The 18,620-nt window shown below is 45.3% G+C and overlaps 1 protein-coding gene across 1 annotated transcript in view; it reads right to left on the bottom strand.

Moving 5' to 3' along the window:
- Window positions 1–18,620, bottom strand: part of ncor2 (nuclear receptor corepressor 2) — a 92,164-nt gene that overhangs the window by 11,100 nt on the left and 62,444 nt on the right. Inside the window, exons 18-37 of the mRNA XM_080466668.1 lie at window positions 14,632–14,774; window positions 14,320–14,458; window positions 13,132–13,558; window positions 11,963–12,101; window positions 11,239–11,497; window positions 9,761–9,925; window positions 9,533–9,666; window positions 9,303–9,402; window positions 9,066–9,170; window positions 8,247–8,350; window positions 4,483–4,633; window positions 4,217–4,366; window positions 3,970–4,062; window positions 3,264–3,475; window positions 2,833–3,178; window positions 2,508–2,711; window positions 1,795–2,046; window positions 713–865; window positions 359–616; window positions 36–222 (exon numbers count right to left, since the gene is read on the bottom strand). Of these exons, the coding sequence (XP_080322794.1) occupies window positions 36–222; window positions 359–616; window positions 713–865; window positions 1,795–2,046; window positions 2,508–2,711; window positions 2,833–3,178; window positions 3,264–3,475; window positions 3,970–4,062; window positions 4,217–4,366; window positions 4,483–4,633; window positions 8,247–8,350; window positions 9,066–9,170; window positions 9,303–9,402; window positions 9,533–9,666; window positions 9,761–9,925; window positions 11,239–11,497; window positions 11,963–12,101; window positions 13,132–13,558; window positions 14,320–14,458; window positions 14,632–14,774 (3,721 nt within the window). The remainder of the gene's footprint in view (window positions 1–35; window positions 223–358; window positions 617–712; window positions 866–1,794; window positions 2,047–2,507; window positions 2,712–2,832; window positions 3,179–3,263; window positions 3,476–3,969; window positions 4,063–4,216; window positions 4,367–4,482; window positions 4,634–8,246; window positions 8,351–9,065; window positions 9,171–9,302; window positions 9,403–9,532; window positions 9,667–9,760; window positions 9,926–11,238; window positions 11,498–11,962; window positions 12,102–13,131; window positions 13,559–14,319; window positions 14,459–14,631; window positions 14,775–18,620) is intronic.

The following is an 18,620-nucleotide window of genomic DNA, read 5'->3' as shown; positions in this document are numbered from 1 at the left end:
GTGGAATACAAAAGCAGAGCGAGAAGTCAGTTTACCGTAACACCGATGAGCCAGAGTGTTCGCTGATGGACAAGCTTTTGCCCCCAGTGTTGTGCAGCACACTTGGCCTCTGCTGCACATTCTCCTGGGTCCGTGGTGACACTGGGGAGTGCTGGTGGCCGTATGATTGGGAAGATGGTCTCACACTGCTGCAGCTACTGCTCGCCAAGCTGTGTTCTGTACCTGAGGAGCACAAACAAGATACGTTCAACTAAAAATGCTTATTCCTTCTTCTCTACAGCCAACATGCAACTTCATGGCTGTTGAGTGACTTTTGCAGACAGAAATTATTAGAAGATAGAAACAATCTCCTCCACACCTGGTCTCCAGATGGGTGCATGTTCCACATTGCCCAAAGATCCGCCCTTCTCCCTGTCACGCTCTCGGTCTCTGTCTCTCTCTCTGTCGCGGTCCCTTTCGCGGTCTCTCTCCCGCTCCCTCTCCCGGTCCCGTTCCCTCTCTCGCTCCCGCTCTCGCTCTCTGTCTCTTTCCCGCTCCCTGTCACGTTCGCGGTCTCTTTCACGCTCGCGCTCTGAGGATGACGTGCATTGCATCTTGCTCATGTGGGACGAGCCAACTGCAAACAAAAAATAAAAGGAAACATCGTGAAAATAGTGAGGGGGTGATGCGTTCCATCTGTTGCTGGCTTTGCTTTGCGGGAGTCAAGCCGCACCGGGAGAGATTGGGGAGGAGGTGTAAGGCCTGCCGGGAAAGGTGGCGCTCGTCCCGGGGATGTAAGTGATGCGATCCATTGGGGAGCCGGCTGCCCCTGCAGAGGGAGGGACCAGGACAGGTAAGTGTGGCACCTGAGAAAGATCGATGATTCCTGGGGGACAGAGAGAAAGAAGAGTTAACATCAACCCAACGCCTGGTCTGAATGTGGCTGGTGTTGGGAACAAAGAAAATATGGGCTCATATCAGGAGACTTCATTTATCTCTCAAAGCAAACTTTCTATTTCTCAGTGGTGAACAAAACTGATTAGGTTCAAAGAGGTGAAATGCCATGACAACAAAAACACTGTCTCTAACATGCAATCGCATACTAACACAAAGTGAAGAGCACACTGAATTAACACAAACAAATGGGAACAAAGGAGTGAATGATAAAATGATTGAATGAATACAATGTTAAAAAAAAAAAAAAAGATTACCTGCATAAAATTCAGCTTTAAGGCAAAGTCACTGATGATTTATGCAAGACGTGATCCTGTAAAAACTTTCACTTCTGGTCTGATGATATGTGCATCTTCAATGCATGACAGCGGAAACCAAACTGACTAACTGCTCCTCAAAGACTTCACAATATAACTTTCCACTGAAACAGTGTGTGAGTATGTTTCTCCAACAAATGAGTACTGAAAGCCACATTAGGTATACACAAAGTAAACACTCCAGAGAGTTACAACAGTTCAAAAAGTGCCGAATGACTTCACTGCTGCCTAATACTGCAGGCTAGTTGCCTTTAGTAATCACATCACTAAGAATGCATTACTCAGCTGATGTGCAAGCTGAAACACATGGTCAAGTTGGCTGGAAACAGACTGCACTTCATCTTTCAGCATACAGGTGCTTCCGTTATTGAATACAATCTAGGCAACATAAACCCAGCTGTCGTTCCCTCACGGTAAGTGCTCTCAGCCAGCTCCACCTGTAGGTGTAGCACACTTGACAGCTTATAAAGCCAAAGTGTACAACAACCATGATAAATCTGAGTGAAAGCGAGCGCCGCTGAGACTCTAAGTCCGTTAGCCTTACCGCGCGGGGCTGCAGTGTAGGGCAGGGGAAGGGGCTGGTCTCGTGGAGTAAGGCCCCTCAGCAGGTCTGAGCGCTGGGCCGCCATGGCGGCCGCTGCGGGCCACTGGTGCATCTGCTGAGAGGTGATGTAGTCATTGAGCAGCGTCTGGCGATTCTCCAGGGCCGCGGTGTCCGGAAAACCACGGATGAGGTAGGGGTAGGGATGAGGGTACGCTGGGTTGGGGGCAAGGTGGCGAGGCAAGTAGTAGGCGGCTGTGTATGGAAAAGAACAAACACCTGAGAAAAATTGGACGTGAAATAAACAATCAAACAAAAGGTATTGTCGCTAGAAAATATCTTTTTGTCTTTGAAGGTTTTTCTTTTCCTGGTGAAATTTATTTTCAAAACGAAAAGGGGAAACATACTGAGGCTAAAGTTTGTTTGAACTGCCCTGTGGTTTACATATGTCTATATATAATTAATGTTTTCTGCCTCACTACTTCAACACATTGGATTGAAATCAAAGGAATTTTTTTGAATGCAACTACAACATACAATTAAAAATGCTTTAAGATGAATATTTTGGAGGGGGGAAAAAATCCTCAAAATCTAACAAGAGATTTCTTTCAGATCTGAAGTGCAGAAACAATAGGCGGAAGGTAAAAGTATTTGTTAGTGTGACATTCTTGATGCTTGACGTTCTTTTTAACCAACTTCGGACTGTACAACTGTACCTGGATCAATGGGGATGCCACGGGGCAGTGCTGCAGGATCAAAGGCTAAGGGGATCTGCCGGTAGACATCCGAGGCTCCGAGACCCTGCAGGAGACGCTCGTACGCCTGTGGATCTGTGACACCCGACAGCGGCGATTTGGTGGCGCTCATCTCTCTGGGGGTCGGTGTGGCTTTGCGTTCCTGAGGCGGATTCTTGCTGGGACCTGGAATGAGAGGGATCCCTGTTTTAAATTAGTTGAACCAACAATGGTAAAGACGTCTCTAAAACCAGGAACACTAGATAAGAGGCGAGTGATAACCAACACATTTTGGAGATGCACTCACCCTCGTGCTGCCTTTGGCTTGGCTCCCTGGAAAGTGGGGAGCCACGATGCGAGGGACCAGGGTAAGGAGTCCGTAAGTTGCCTTTGTCATCGTAGCCGACCGGACTATGGTGGGCTTTGCCTCCCTGCTCGGACCCCAGCGTGTGTGGAGAGGAGTGAGCTATGGGGCTCGCTGTGCTGACTACCGCACTGGGCCGGCCTTTTGGTGCCTCTTCATATCGCCCCCTCTCGGGTCGCATCTCCAGGTGGGAGGGTGCGTTGTGGTAGGAACGTGGAGAGCTCGCTATGATGGAGCGGACATCGTGGCGTTTTGATGAACCGGGTGGCTCCTGTTTCATGGATGATCCCTGCAAAGAGGCACGGCAAAGATGAGGCCTTTCAGTGCAATCAGGGGCTAAATCACCTCAACACAAGTTAGTAGTAGGTGTTTACCTGTGTTATGATGCTCTCCTTAGACTGTCTCATCTCCTCCCTGGGAATGAGGTGGATGGAGCGCCCAGCCTCCTTTACTGTGGGCACGATGGCCTCTCTGCCCTTCATTGGGTCGGAAAGTGAGCCGGGCCGACGAGGTGGGGAGTTCTCTCTTTTCATCTGCTTTGCTTCCCGTAGGTAACCATCCTGAGGGTCCAAATGACGAGGAATGCCTGAAATCACAATGATGTGTTATTCTTAATTCTCATTCAACAAGATTGTTTTTTTTTCTTCCTCGCCAAGAGGAAGAAGCAGATTGAAACAACGCTTCTGATAGGATATATCAGCTCAGCAGAACCACCAGGGGTTTTAAGACCTGCTTCATCTACAACCATCTCCAGGCAATATGAATCAACATGCTAATTCAACCTAGCTGTTATAAGATAGATAATACGAAAAATGAATATGGAAGTGCTGCTGCCAGTGGATGACTTCTAGTAAGATGACTTGTTTGTTGAGAGGAACAGAGGCTGATTTGGTCTGTGATCAATGAGTGAGCACACAGAGCATGCGCTTTCAGAGAAAGCCTTACAAACAAAGAGCACAGAGACTTTTAACAGAGTTACTGGACAGAATAACACATAGAAAAGGTCTCTTATCGGGATAAAATACAAGTTACAGTTAAATTGGGTAAACATACAGCGAGACATGTGTGGATTTGTCTTACCTTGTGAAATGGAACCACGGATGTGATGAGCATCTTTGTAGTGTGTGTGATGCGGGCTGTCCCTGTCATGTGGCATGGCTCGACCGATCAGACCTGAGGCCAAGATGTGACACTTGAGCAAAACGCTTCATCAAACAACAAGGGTCAGATGACTTTTGACAGGTTTCAAATGGCAGCAGATACGTGAAATATTAAATTAAATATGCTTCTTGTTAAGTTTAAAACACAGCGGTTGGACATCTCTTGCCTTCACAGTTGGCAGCAGACAGTGAGTCCCTAATAGGCAGTCCTCTCGAGATTCCCCCCTCCATGACATCATAAGGACGCTTCAGACCGAGCATGTCCCCCGACTGTCCTGGGCATCGGCTTTCGTCTTTGGGTGTCTGCGACGACGGGCCTGCAGATGACACAGATATTAGTTTCAGTGCACGGACGACATTTCTAAGTGCTGCGATAATACGACTAACATCCATTAATCTACGTGGGAAAAACCACAACCCAAACAATACTCACGGTCATATGTGAGGATGTTCCCGATGAGACCCTCAAAGAGCACATTTCCTGTGGATAGAGCCTCATCGCGCTCCCGCTCAGCTCGGCTGGCGCTGTCCTCTGTGATTAGACGCGTTATGGTTCCCTTATATAGCACATCAGCTGGCGTCCCCTGTGGTGTTGAGAGGAGAAATGAGACCTGCACTTTGTCACCACAGAGTGCAGCCGCAGCTGTCCTGAATAAAAAGTCAAGTCTGATTTCTGATTTTGACAACAGATTAGAGCAATGAGATGGCCTCAGATCCCATATGGCTCAGTTAATCCATGTTTTCTCTCAAACTGAACAGTTTTCAGATATGCATTTGTGTTTCAATGGCACACAAAAAATGGTGCTTTGTCCTCAATATACTTGCAAGTTAAGAGCATAGGGTAGAAGCGTCTAGTATGAATATAACCTCAAGTATGTCAGGTACAGGTAATCAACCTGCGGAAGGACAGATTTAATCCAGCACTTGTAATCTGTAATCAATTAAATGTGTGCTTGGTACAGCAGATTATTTCTTTGTAGGTGAGCCTTGGCTGCTCTTATCTGGGCACATCAAAGTGGATCATCATAACTTAAGGTTAAGGATCTACTGCGGTGAACTTTCTGCACTTGGATTTGAACCAGCGAGCTTACCTGACCTCTACTCCACCACTGGCAATATTATTGCTTTGTTGCAGTATTGTTGTTTGGCTAAACAAATAGTACACCGGTTTATTTCCTTTTTAAACCGTGGCACAAATGGCCTTTCATCTTCAAAATAAAATATATCCAAAAAATATTTCTTACTTTTTGTGGTGCAGTTAAATCAAAAGAGGAAACAGGTTACAGCATGGATGCCAAATCATTCTGACAAAGGAAGGCCACTAACGAGTTGTACAGATCAATAACAATCCCGATCGAAAACAGTTCCACTGCCGGTATGAGTGATTGGAAACCCTTTGCTCTTTTCAGAGTTGTTGAAATGTATGTGATGCAGTAGACAGAGCTACAGTATAGTAGACATTGTTATATACGGACTGTATTAAATTGATTAATTTCAAAGCAGAAAATGTGTTTGCTTCAGCGCTGACATATACCAAGAATCCAGCCAAGTAAACACACAAACGCTCAGCTTTGAAATACAAAGTAGTACTCCCAGAAGAAGCGGAGGTGCAATACTTGGCAACAGCAGATGACAACAGGCAGCTTTGAAAAAACCTTGAGTCATAACACTCGTCCACTGTGGGTTGAGTCACACTTCTACACTGCCAGGTGAGAGCAGGATTAGATGGCTGAAAAGATACACACTAGTGCTTAAAAGTATATTTCTAAGCTGGTTGCAGCTTCAATTTTTTTTTTTAAAGACAAAACTGTGGAAAGCCACACTAGTAGAATTTGCCTAATGGGGGGGTTCTGTTTACAGGATCAGGTGGCACTGACTAAAGCAGATTGCATCTTCTCATAAAGACACCGTGTCAGTGACACACGGGCAAATACTCATTGATGTAGGAGCAAGTTAAACAAATAAAGCTATCTCCTCTATCACTGTAACAATCATTCACTTATCTGTTACTAATTTACCATGTTGGACAGCAGCCTCCTCAACACTCTGTGTCAACTGCATGCCAGTTGGATGTGATATTACAGTGGGCAGGCATATCAATGACCCACTTTTGCCAGGATTGAGAGTAAATAGATAAATAAAAGCGGGAACAGGCGCGGTACAGTGTGTACCTGTTGCTAGGGTGACAGGGCCACTCAGAGCTGTGGTTATGTCACAGCAGCAGGGAAATCCAGCAGCTGCAGCACTTGGCTTGCCGCATGACCTCTCACCAGCACCGCTGCTCTCTCTTTCATCACAAGTACAATGCTCAGATGCAGGAGGGCTGCTAAATTTGACTTATGGGCTTTGTGCCACATGGTCAGAGGCCAGTGGCTGCATCCATATGAACAGAACGGACGTTTACCACCGGGAGAAGTGATGGTACTTAAAAATGATTGACTTCAATCTGGCCACATCACACCACTCAGCTACCGTAATGGAACGACAAACACTGGGCCACATCGCACGTAACTGATATTTTCTGTGGGTGACAATAACGGACAAATTAAAAGGCCACCTGTCAGTTTGACAAATTAGATCAACAAGAGCAGATCTTTACGCACAATCACCCGTCATGTGGTGGTAATTAAAACCATCAAAAAGAAGGTAAAGGTTAAAGTAATGTGTTACGTAAATATACCCCTGCCGTGCAGAACTAAAAAACCTCTGTCAAATGATCATGTGACACACTTGCGAGAAAATGTTATAACATTCGATAGTGATATCAAGTAATAAAGTGATTATTTAGATAAATGGCAAAATGCAACAATGTCTAATCAGATTACATGTTCAAAACATGATTATCAATCTATTATTGAATTCTTTTTTACAATACTGTCATTCAGTATGACATCAAGAAGATTAGCGCCACCCGTAGGCCTTACTTAACCACAGATCCATGCCCCATGCCTGTGCCAAACCTACACAGAGGCCAATTCTGCAATTGACTGATTCTGATGAATTTCAGAGGTTGTGCAGAGGTTCTCCAAATAAAAGGGGAAGAGGCCTGTTTGCCGGGCTGTCTGTTCTAACGCAATACTTTAACTCGAGTGTTGTCAGCAGAATATTCAGCGTGCACACACGCAAAGTGATACACACTTGTTCGCACAGACACGAGGATTGCCACAGCGATAATTACTGGAAGCTCTCTTACAATGAGAGTAAAGTAACAAAAACGGGAAGCGTCTGTGCACTACATAATAATACTGACAGATGATTTGTAATTTAGAAAGAAATTACACAGATGATAAAATGCGCTGAAAACAAGTCTAGGTCAACAGGCATCTTCTGAATCTCCAGTAAATCGTCGGTCCAACATACCAACCTGCTATGACAGATCCAGCATATGCAGTCACAGGCTGGGATTAGCAGGACAGACTCTGACATGTCAGTGTGGATCAAAGGGCATATATGTTGCAGAAAAAATGCATACATTGTGGTGTATTAGGTCCACATTTACACCTCCTTTGTTTTGCTCTGGTTAGAACTTTTAAGCAACCGCTTCCATGACAACATGGCAAGCGTTATGTTCGCATCACAAAAAGAAGAGTGCCATGTTGATGTGGCTAACACAGTGGTTAACCCAAACACTTTGTGGAGCTCGGAGAACCACGTTTTACTTTACTACACCTGTCGCTCAGTTCGATATAATCCACACAAACTCTGGGGACTTCTAAACAAAGCAAGCCCCTTTCTATGTGGTACATAAACACAAAACACAGTGTTCCTATCAGTTGTTCACAGTTGGAGATTAAGTTTAAGTAAAAGCATCAAATCTAGATTAGGCTCCAGATTGGCCGCAGTTGTTCAAATTATCATTCGCCACGTTTAATCATAGGTGCTTAAACAACAATCCACAAAGCAAAGCGCATTATATTTCCAGCTTCATTAACTCAAACCAAATGAACAGGAGGCACTTTGTGGATGCCTTGTTTTAGATATTTTTCACACCACACCATCTCAGCATCAGAGTGCAACTAGCAAATGGTAGCCACACTTCAAGCCAAGAGTTGGGTTCACAACTACCGAAGCACTCTGTCCCAAAACTCACCTGACCCGACCCTGAAAACTGCATATGGAAAAGTCCCCAAGCTGGGTTACTCCTAAATCTTGTATGACAACTTTAGGAAAGGACACACTTCAGTGGCATGAGTTTACCTGAGTAATGGAGCCTCCTCGGTAGGAAATTGCGGAATCTGGATGCATTCTGGTCCCTGGAATTCCCTTAGTGATACTTCCCCCCTGAACAGCTGGAATTGAAGCTGTAAATACAACAAGAAATGGAAAAAAGCAAAAATAAATAAATAAATTTAAAAAAAATAAAATAAAAATGTCACCATAATAAAGTTTGTTGTCCAAAAATCTGTGAAACTGAATGGAAAGCACACATGTACTTCTGCAGCTTTAGGTTTGAAAAGTTCACCTTATAATCTGAAAATCTAACATGAACAAAGATCTAAGACTTTGTTCAGACACACAACTTTATATTGTTGAAAAGCTTCTCGCACAGAGATGTGGGCAGTTGCTCCTGTTCTCCACTTCCTTCCGAGCTCTGCCAGATTAGATGAGCTTCAGTGGACTCAACTCCCCACTGATTCTCAATTGAGATTTAAGTCTAGTCTGGGTCACTCAAGTACACTCAGAGACTCATCCCCAAGTCACTGTGGCGTGCTCCTTGCTGCGTGCCTCAGGTCACTGTCATGTTGAGAAGGTAAATCTTGTCAGCATGACAGTGCTGGGAAAGAAAACAAAGGGGGGGGTAACAGTTTGACTGTTATTTCAGGGCATAAAACCGCCTCTCGATTGATGGCAAACATCTAATTAGTTTAAAGTAACGTTGTGACAGGAGAAAGGAAAATGAGAGCAAAACTTTCCACAAGATATACAGGATTTTTCTTTTTTCTTTTTAACCCTTCTGAATAGAAAAAGGCAAAAAAGTAGAGGCAACACTTTAATGGTAATTTAGGAGACACCCACCACGTCCACCATCGTGAGGCGCCCCCTGAACTGACAGGTTATCAGCCTGGGAGGATGAACTGTGAGGGGACAACTGCTCCTGTTTTACCACAGGAAAAGAACCTGCTGTGGCACAGTAAGGAAGAAGAGGCCATAGTGAGAAAGACTTGTAGGTAGTGGGACAACCAGGTAATGATTAGGTTGGTTCAGATGATTACCAACCAATCAGAAATAAAGTGGAGTCACTTTTTTACTCACCCATTTTCCTCTGATCCATCCAAGGTAACCCCATTTGAGAGGAGGGCATCTTCGCATGCTCCAACCCATGAGCTGGACTGTGTAACTGCACCGGCGTGCCCTAAAGGAGCACATATTTAGTCAGGATTGTAATTCAACCCATGCATAGGTGACTATGTGCACCCCAAAAAAAATCAAACAGAAGCTTTTTCACCATCTGAAAGCTTGAGTATTTTTGTGTCGGGTTATACCTGAGTGATGGAGCCTCCGGGCTTGCTGGAAGAAATGAGGGGCGGGGGCTCTGGCATGAGGGGTCTCACTGCTGCGAGCCTTCCACTGTCCTGTGGCAGACTAGTGAGTGAAGGGTGGCCTCCTGGCTGGAACGCTACGAGAAAAAAACAGAGGTAAACATTTACTTTTGATTCTCCTTGAAAGTTACCGAACTCCTTGCGTTGCATCCAATCTTTCAAGGCACTCACAGCTGAAGTGGAGCAGGTGCTGGTCCTGGCTGATCTTGGCCATGTCTCGCGGGGACATTGGGTAAGGGGAGAGAACTGAGCGACCCAAGTTAGAGGGCCTCAGGTCATCAGGGCCCAGCGACTGCTTCTTGGCTTCACCATGTGGTGAGAACGCTCTGGACTTTTCTGAAAATAATTAAAACGCAAACAGTCAGCACCAAGCCACAGTAATCCAGGAAGCCGTTCATTACTGTTGACACAATCAACACAGACCCCCCCGTGCCACTTCCCAGTCACAGTGACGCACCACTGAATTAATACCAAACACAAAAAACTAAGGGTAAATATTTAAAGTTCACAAGTGAAATCCAGCAGGTGTGCCAAAGTGTGATTAGAAAGACGCAGGGTTAAAAGGCAATGGGTGAGTCCACCTAATCTCTTCAGGAAAGTTAAGTAAGCGCCTCTCGTTGCTTTCCAGCTTACCAAAGATCATCACATCGCGACAGGTTATCGCTTGCTTGCGCACAAATATAGGGTGACCAAACATCATCTTTTGCCCCAACATGTTTCTTTTCACATCCTGCCCCCTTTTTTTCTTCATATCAGTTCATACGAATGTCGAGTTTTCGTTTTCATTTTTCAAGGTCTCTAATTAAAAAGACTGACTCATAAGTTTATTTAAATTTGAGTGACAATCAAAGTATTGTGAGGCCCTGCTAGGTGTCCTCGTTTCTTGGTTAGATTACACAAATACAAAGAACGTGGCTTAAATTTGGGTCTATGGGTATTAACATGTTTCCTAGTGATTTCCTTCTATTGAAATGAATGGAAAAACTGCAGCAGTTTAGATTTAAGAGCTGCTGTTTGGTTATAAAATACTTGTATCTGAGAGCACAATGCATGGCCTCCAACAGTCCAGTGGAGACTCATCTCACACATGCTTACAGTAGGTACACCGCAGCAAACTAAATTCCCTTCTGGGTCAGTAGCAATACCAGATCATTCATCAGATCCCTCTTCACGAGTGTCCCAGAAACACTTGAATACCCTAAACACTTGAGAACGCGGATTCAAGGTTAGAGCTTGTAGCAAGGACCAACTAAGTTAAACTAGATCACGCGCTTCTATAAAAGCCTTTTTCGCAGGATTAACATTAACCTCAAGTCTCTCATAATCTCACTGTTCTTAACTTTATTATCTTAAAAACCTTTAAAACTGATTATCTAATGACATGGGCAAAAGTTTATAGGCAATTTTGTATAGAACAGCTATAGCAGCTTTACACATCGTACCATAATATTTTACACCTGCATCTGTTACTGTATGGTCCTAACTATGAACATAATGAGGTGGTAATTTTTCAAGGACAGTTTAAATTCTGTGGACTCAAATTTAAGCATGCATCAGTAATCAGCAAAAACGAACAAGCAAAAATAAAATCCAGTATGCTGCATTCTTAGCAAACAGAAGCATTTCTGTGGTGAAGGAGGAGTGCGTACCATCCTTTTCGCTGGTGGAGGGGCTGCGTGGGCGAACACGGGGGCTGCTGCAGCGAAGAACATCCCTGTCTCTGTCTGCCTGCAGGGGATAAGGCTGCTGTTTGCCCGGCTGGCCTGAAAGCTGCTGCTGTTTGACCTCCTGAGAGGACTCCCCATGAGCCATGGTGATCTGCTGCTGGTACAGTGCCAGGGCGTGGGGGGGCAAACCCACCTTCCCACCTCCACCACGCTGACTGCCCTGCACAGAGGCATCTGGCATCTGCAACCACAGGACAAGAGGGAAATGAAAAGGTTACATACATGCCACCCCCAAAACACAGGACACCCCTCCTGCCTGGTATGTGACATATGCTTAGCCACATACAGTATCTGATCAACATGATAGCTATTAGGTGTCTCTTATTTCTCGGTAAGCTAAAGTTCCCCTAATGCCTGGCATCTCATTTCTTCTCCACAAAGCAATCAGTCCCATCATCTTCCATCTGGTTGGCTTATCTTATACAAATATGACTTCACAATTTCATCTGCTATGCTGTTATCTCTGTAAGCAGAGCGATAAAGGTAGTCTTGATTCCACAGCAATGGAAAAGTGAGAATGTGTGAGTGTGTTTATGTCCACTGGAGAAATCAATTTCAGTTACCATCCCATTTTCAAAGACACTTTTCCAAGGATGCAAAAGCTGTGATGCTCTTCACCTAACTGTTGTGTGAACAGGCAACTCACAATTGGTGGTATAGCAGCAGCTCTCTGTTTGAGCTGTTTCAGGTCCATGGGCTTCTGTAGTGGCGAAGATATGACCCCGTCGTGACTGTAATTCAGCAGGCTTGGCCGTGGAGAAGTCATTCTGCACACACGGATGGAGCTAAATGAGTGGGAGTGAAGAAGAGGGTCAGAGTAGAGGGTACAACAGTTAATTTTTTATGCCTGTACCATATGATGAAACACCTCAAAACTTCAGGTCTTCAACCATTTGAAACCAAATCTGGTGATTTTATGAAGAATCTAAAGGGTAACAATTGTATTATTTTTCCTTTTAAAAGATGAGAGGTTGTGTCTGTGTTTATACCCCCCCCCCCCCCCCCCCCCGGAGGCTCATAAATCCTCACTCACAGAAAGCATTCAACAGATGGGACAAAGCAAAAATATATGGTGCGAGTGTGTCTATAATATGTGTTGACAGAAGCCAAGACTGTGGAAAAGAATTGCACGTAAAAATCCATATCCATGTCTCTCACATCTGTCGAAAGCACACAGCATACTCAGAATCACACATGGACGCAAACACTGATGCACAACCGAGCGAGAGTGTATACACACGCACACACGCACGCACACACTCACACTCACTCACTTACTCCCTTTGTTTGCTTTGGCAGAGAGGGCAGTGTTCCCCTCAGCTCTGCCAGTACATGCAGTCTGCTGTCATGGAAAAAACTGAACAAATACCGTGCAAACAAGACTAATCACTCCTCCCACGCACTTTGACACCCATTTTTTGTGGTTTCATTCACACATACATTTCAGATATATAGATATATACATGATTTGTATATTCTCATTCAGATCCAGTGCAAATAAAATCCCCGGTTGATAGAAAAGAGCAACCTGTGGTATAGACACAAGTGGCTTGCCAAATATGGCTTCACTGCTGTACAGTGTAGCTAGGCAACTAATACCACTTCAAAACCCTTGCTGCTTTGTTTTCTAATGTCTGCTGTGGTGGACTAGAGAAGTAGAACACCTAGTAAACCACTCTGAAACCAGAAGCTCTTTTAGATTAATAATCTGAATCAGGGTAAAAGCTCAAAGATTTCAATAGGAAGTGATGGAGGAAGCATGAATTTGACATTGTTTCAAACGTCAGTCTATTGGAAGGATTTTTTTTTTTTTACCTGTTCTTGTCATTGTTGTCCGTCTCCTCCACTTCATCGGCGCTGCAGGTGGCACTGGAGTCACTGTCCCCGTGGGAGCCCGATTTGGCAGCATGATCCTTCTTGGAGCTTTTGGTGGAGGCTTTGACTTCCTCCATCTCTGTTGGAGGTTTTTTATCTGCAGCATCGCTGGATGTCGCTGGCTGCAGCTGCTCCTTGCTCGACTCCCCTGTCTCAGTTTTTATCTCCTGCTTGACGACAGAGTCTACATCTTCCTTGACAGGAGGTTTCTCATCCCCGGCCTGGCCCATGTCTGATCGGGCCTCCTCCTTGTCTGTGTTGCTGGAGCTGCCCTTTGACCTGTTGGAGCCTTCCTCTTTAGCCTTGCTGTCCTCAGATGAGTGTGGCGAGGGCAAGCTCTCCGTGTCTGAGCTGTTATTGGCTCCACCTGGCAGACGGAGGGGACAGAAAGAAACACAGATTAGGCCTTATTCTGTAAATCATGTTATATCTCCTTGTCCCCTTTCTTCCATATTTCTTCCCCATCTCTTTCTGCTAAACCAGATTGTTCACAGTGCCAGTCTTCAGCCTAATCAGGTTTCACTGTACAATAAGGGGGAACACAAAACCAATTGGGATGATGGATGAAATCCCCTGGGGCTTCTGTGCTCTATTGTAGAAATTCGGTCCATGCAGTACACTTCTATCAACATACTACAGCAGCATTTCCATGACACTTATGTTTGTCACTGCAGAGCACAACTGTTCCCACCATCGGGCTGATACTCAAAGGGGTTCACTTTCATTAAATTATATAGATTCAAGGGCCACTTTTAACACAATATAAAAACACAGCTTGGCCCTTGAGTCAACATTTATAACCCATATTAGCCTTCATTCTGACTTCAATTGTCAGAGAGGTCATATTCTAACCATGCGTTTTGTTTACACTGTTGTGTTTAGCCACCGTTGTGGCTGAACACTATTATACTGATTTCTGATGGTTTGACTTTTCTAAGCCAAAAATATTTCATGTAAAACAAATGAAAAAAGTCTCCATTTAACCCGAGTCACCATAACAAATCAATGCAACTAGTCTATATGGAATCGAACCCAGCATTCACATACTCAAGGTCAGGACTTAACCTGTTGGATACTGTGAATCATAATGACATTGTGTGTGTGTGTATGCTGCTGCAAGTGTTGTACCTTCGCCGTCCTCGGGGGCTTCCTCTTCATTGCAGCTGGCTCCTGAGACCTCCATCTCCTCCTCTTCTGCTGCATATGGGGCACTGGCCTCCTCGTTCTGTAGGTTTTTGCCCCTACGGCGGGCTTTTCGCTCCTTCTCCTGGAGCAAAACAAAGCACAGGCTTAATGAAAAACAGCCCCAGGAAACAAAAATCTTTAGATCCAGAACAAAATGGTGTGGCAGCATGACGGCACACCAAAGGTATAAATTACTATAGCGTGTCAGTGTTTAGTGAAGAAAGTGCAACTCAGAAAATTTTCCGTTTTGCTTACAGTTTTCATTTTATGCTGCTGCAGAATCTCGTCCAGTTTCTGCCTTTTCTTGTAGTTAAAGTAGAAGTTTTTGCACTGCGACACAGTTTTTGATCCCACCATCTTGGCGATGGCGGACCAATTTCTACCATACTGGAGAAGGCCTGGAAATAACAAACAGGAAAAAAAGTATTAAAAGACAGTTGAACAATTCCTTTCAGTTTCTATATGACCAATACTATCTTTAGGCCCAATCAATTTGACTGTAAAGTATGAAAGTCTTGTTGTATTAGAGCAATAGCTTTAAATGTTTGTCTTTGTACAGATTAGCCTCAGTGTAACACACAGTCCCACTCTCCCAGCAGCAGCCTTATGCCAGACACTGCCTATATGGAGACTGAGTGAAAGGGTAAAAGGAAGGGGAATGGTAGTGTGGTCGGTGGACTGTCAGTCACACCAATGACATCACTAATTCTTCCCATGAGGGTCAGTCTGTGACTTATTCTAACCGACTTTGATGTGACCTAGTTCCAAGAAACTCTAGTCTTTTACCCAGTCAACCACATGATTGTGCCTTACACTAGAGTCTACAGACACCCGCAAGGCCAGAGCTGTGATAGATCAACCTGTCACGAAACACAAAAGTCCACATACACACACAACCGACAGTACAGTGTCTGTGCGCTAAAAACAGACATGTACAGAGTAGCCGATGTGTTACAAGTACAAGTGGGTGCAAAAGACAGATAGCGTAGAATTTGCTCCAGTGCCCCCAACCTGGAGTCTGCTGTTCGCTAAAGGCAGCTCATTAACAGTGTGTGTTGTAAGAGGCTTAGCTTACACCACCCACTTGTTTCCTGTGCCAGCCTGACAGGTCCTGGCAACAGGACAGCCTTCTCAAAAGGTTGTGGGAGGGGTGTTATTAACAGGCACCAAGCCAACACGTCTTGGGATAACCTTGGACATAGGTTCAGAGGTCTCTGCATCTCATCGCTTAATGGAGGTAGCTGGACAACAAGCAGAACTACGAGCCAAGGGGGAGGAAAGGACAGCTGTTTACAGCCCCGTCATTTCACCTCTCATATTATCCAGAGAGACGGAATCTGATACCTACGCTTTATTGACTAAGACCAGCGCTAAGTTACAACTGCAATAAAAGCTGATCCATTCAATGCAAGTTGAATATTTAGGACATCACTCACAAGATCACACTTATTTATGTGTACAGAAACTCTGATAATCAGCATAGAAATGTCACCCCCCTCCCCCCCAAAAAACTAAAAAACTAAAACAATAGTGTGCACATTGCTAAATTAAATCCATCCCTCATAAAGTCAGCTCTATATTTTCTGGGGTGTCAGCACTGACATGTTGAACGCTGCATTAGACAAATAAATAAATAACTTGCCAGGGGGGCTTGATAACCTGTGTATCAACCAGCAAACATGGGAATACATTTAATGTTTGCTGTCTTGTATTTAGAAGTTAATAATGCCAATCTAAGAGCTGCCAAAACCAGTGAGTGCTATCTCCAAGTCTGAGCTTCTGGTGTCTAAAAGCCACCATGCACCTACAACCTGTCAAGTGTTAAAAGGAAGAGGTTTTTCAACTAAAATATTCATCGCTGCCACGAAAGGCATTACAAGAAAAGCTTCTCCAAGAGAGAAATGAAAATAAGACCAGTTGGCCCGAGTAGCTCCAAGAGGATTGACACGTGACCTACCCCTATTAACCTTTTACAGCCGTCTGACAAGAGGAGTGAGCGGCCTGCCCTACAAGTCAGACACCCTCAGGCCTGACACAGCACACAAACATGCACGTGCTCTCTTCAACCAGGACATAATCCATGGCAAAATATCACCCACATTCAAACAAGTAAGATAAACACGCATGCAGTGACGCCGAAGCATTAACAGTGAAGTTCCTCCACAGAAAGTCAATGGCCACATTGTTATGGCTTCAGGTTCAATCCAGTTTATGCAATAAAACACTCGCCAGCATAAACCTGAGCACTTATGATTAATTCATGGCCTAAGTTACTGAAGCAACACACATGGAACAAACATCCAATCAGCAGCAGCAATACTGAAACAGGTGGTAGCTCCACGCCCAATCAGGACACGGCATTCTCAGTAGCTCCTCCCAGAAAGAGTCCAATCAACACCTGGTGCCGCCAGAAAGTGGTTTGTTCTTGTCTGTCACATGCCTGTCACTCCAGCCGTCGTCTTGTGGCCCTGCTGTGGATAACACTATCAGACGGTCTGATCTCCACAGGGCCAGCCGGGAAGCTCTTCGGGGCTGGGCCTTCCGATCCAGAGCAGAGGAGATGAAAACAGCTCAGTCTCGGCACTCTTCCTGCCAGCTGGCTTGATACTTGAGCCGGTGTCAGGTTGACATGCTCCAAAACAGCACATGCTCCTGGCTTCTCCCCTCCTTTTTTCTTCTCACTCCGTCCACCCCGCGCTTCAGTGAGTGCTGGTCTGTTCTTCTCTGCCGTGTCTCTCCCCAATGGCGGTCGTCTGGGAAGACTTCCACAGGAAAGTGGGACTGTGGGGCGGTGCTATGTGCTCAGCCTCTCTCTCTCTCTCTCTCTCTCCCCTCATCTGATCTCTCCTCTATCTCTCTTTTTTTCTTCCCTCCCTCTTTCCGTCGGTCTGTCCCTCCCCCTAACTCACTGTTCCAGCAAGCATCGCGGCACGCACACACACACGCATACATACACACACAAACGCATGAGTGAGTACAAACTCACTCGAACCCTCTCTGTCTCTCTTGTTAATACTCTAACACACACACACACACACACACACACACACACACACACACACACACACACACACACACACACACACACACACACACACACACACACACACACACACACACACACACACACACACACACACACACCAAGAGTAAACAGAGAGCAAAGCGAGAGAGTGAGAGAATGAGGGAGGGAGGGAGGGAGGGATCGAGGAAGGGAGGAGGCACTGAGCCAGATAGACAATGGAGAAAGGATACAGCAGTGGAGAGTAAGAGAGAGTGAGAAGAGGGGGAAGTGAGCGGGGGAAGAGAGGGAGTTGATGTTGATACCATGAGAAAGCATAAAGGCTTTCACATTTTTCCTGACTGACCTGCTTTTCATCTTGAATGTGACCTCTCCAGTTTATAACAACACAGAGTGAGGGGAGAGAGAAAGTGAGTGGGGAAAAGAGGTGCTTGCCAAATCTTCCACAGCCCTTGCCAATCTGGGCCAGTGCCATCTCCCAAACCGAGAGACAGGCCGGAGAGGCAGAGATAGTGGAGAGGAGAAAAGCAGAAAAGATAGTATGCCATTCTCTACCTGCTGCTCCTTTAAATGGGTTCTTCCAGCACACAGAGCAGGGGCCATTATCCAGCTGCCTGCCTGCACCCAAGCAAAGCCTGGCAGATTAGTGCACTTACATAAACACTGGCCAAGACTGGTGCACATGCAAACACACATACATAGCTTGGACCAATTGCACACAGTCACAACCTTCGCAACTCACACCTTGTGCATGCATGCACATGGGAGGGCAAAGCTGATGGATTTTTAAACAGAAGCGTTACAATGCCTGGCAGTCACTTGTTTGAGGCACTACTCTTTATGAGCAGTGAAGACGAGCGCAATCTATCGCAGAGTGTTGCCATGCGATCCTCGAAGGCAACGTTGGCTGGCACTGCCACGGCGGAATGCCGATGCCCTGCCAGGCACCATAAATGCAATTATTCAGATCTGTTTAGCTCAGGGGGATAAACACATTAGCATCAGGCAACCTAAGCCTCTTTAAAACATATACATGGGAAACACCTGCCAGGGAAAGCACCTTGACAAGCCTATTCAACAGTCTGAGGAAACGATCGAAAAAGTGGTTATGATCGTGGAGTGTCGGACATTTTGGCAGGGGAATCCCTTCGGGTAGAAGTGGGGGCGGCTGGTAGAAATTATGAGAAACTCTAAGAGCAGCTCCCCCTCCTCAGCTATGGGT

Source organism: Lipophrys pholis (assembly GCF_963383615.2).
Source record: "Lipophrys pholis genome assembly, chromosome: 7".
Taxonomy (NCBI): domain Eukaryota; kingdom Metazoa; phylum Chordata; class Actinopteri; order Blenniiformes; family Blenniidae; genus Lipophrys; species Lipophrys pholis.
Note: the sequence above shows the minus strand (reverse complement) of the source record. Positions and strands in the feature narration are given on the sequence as shown.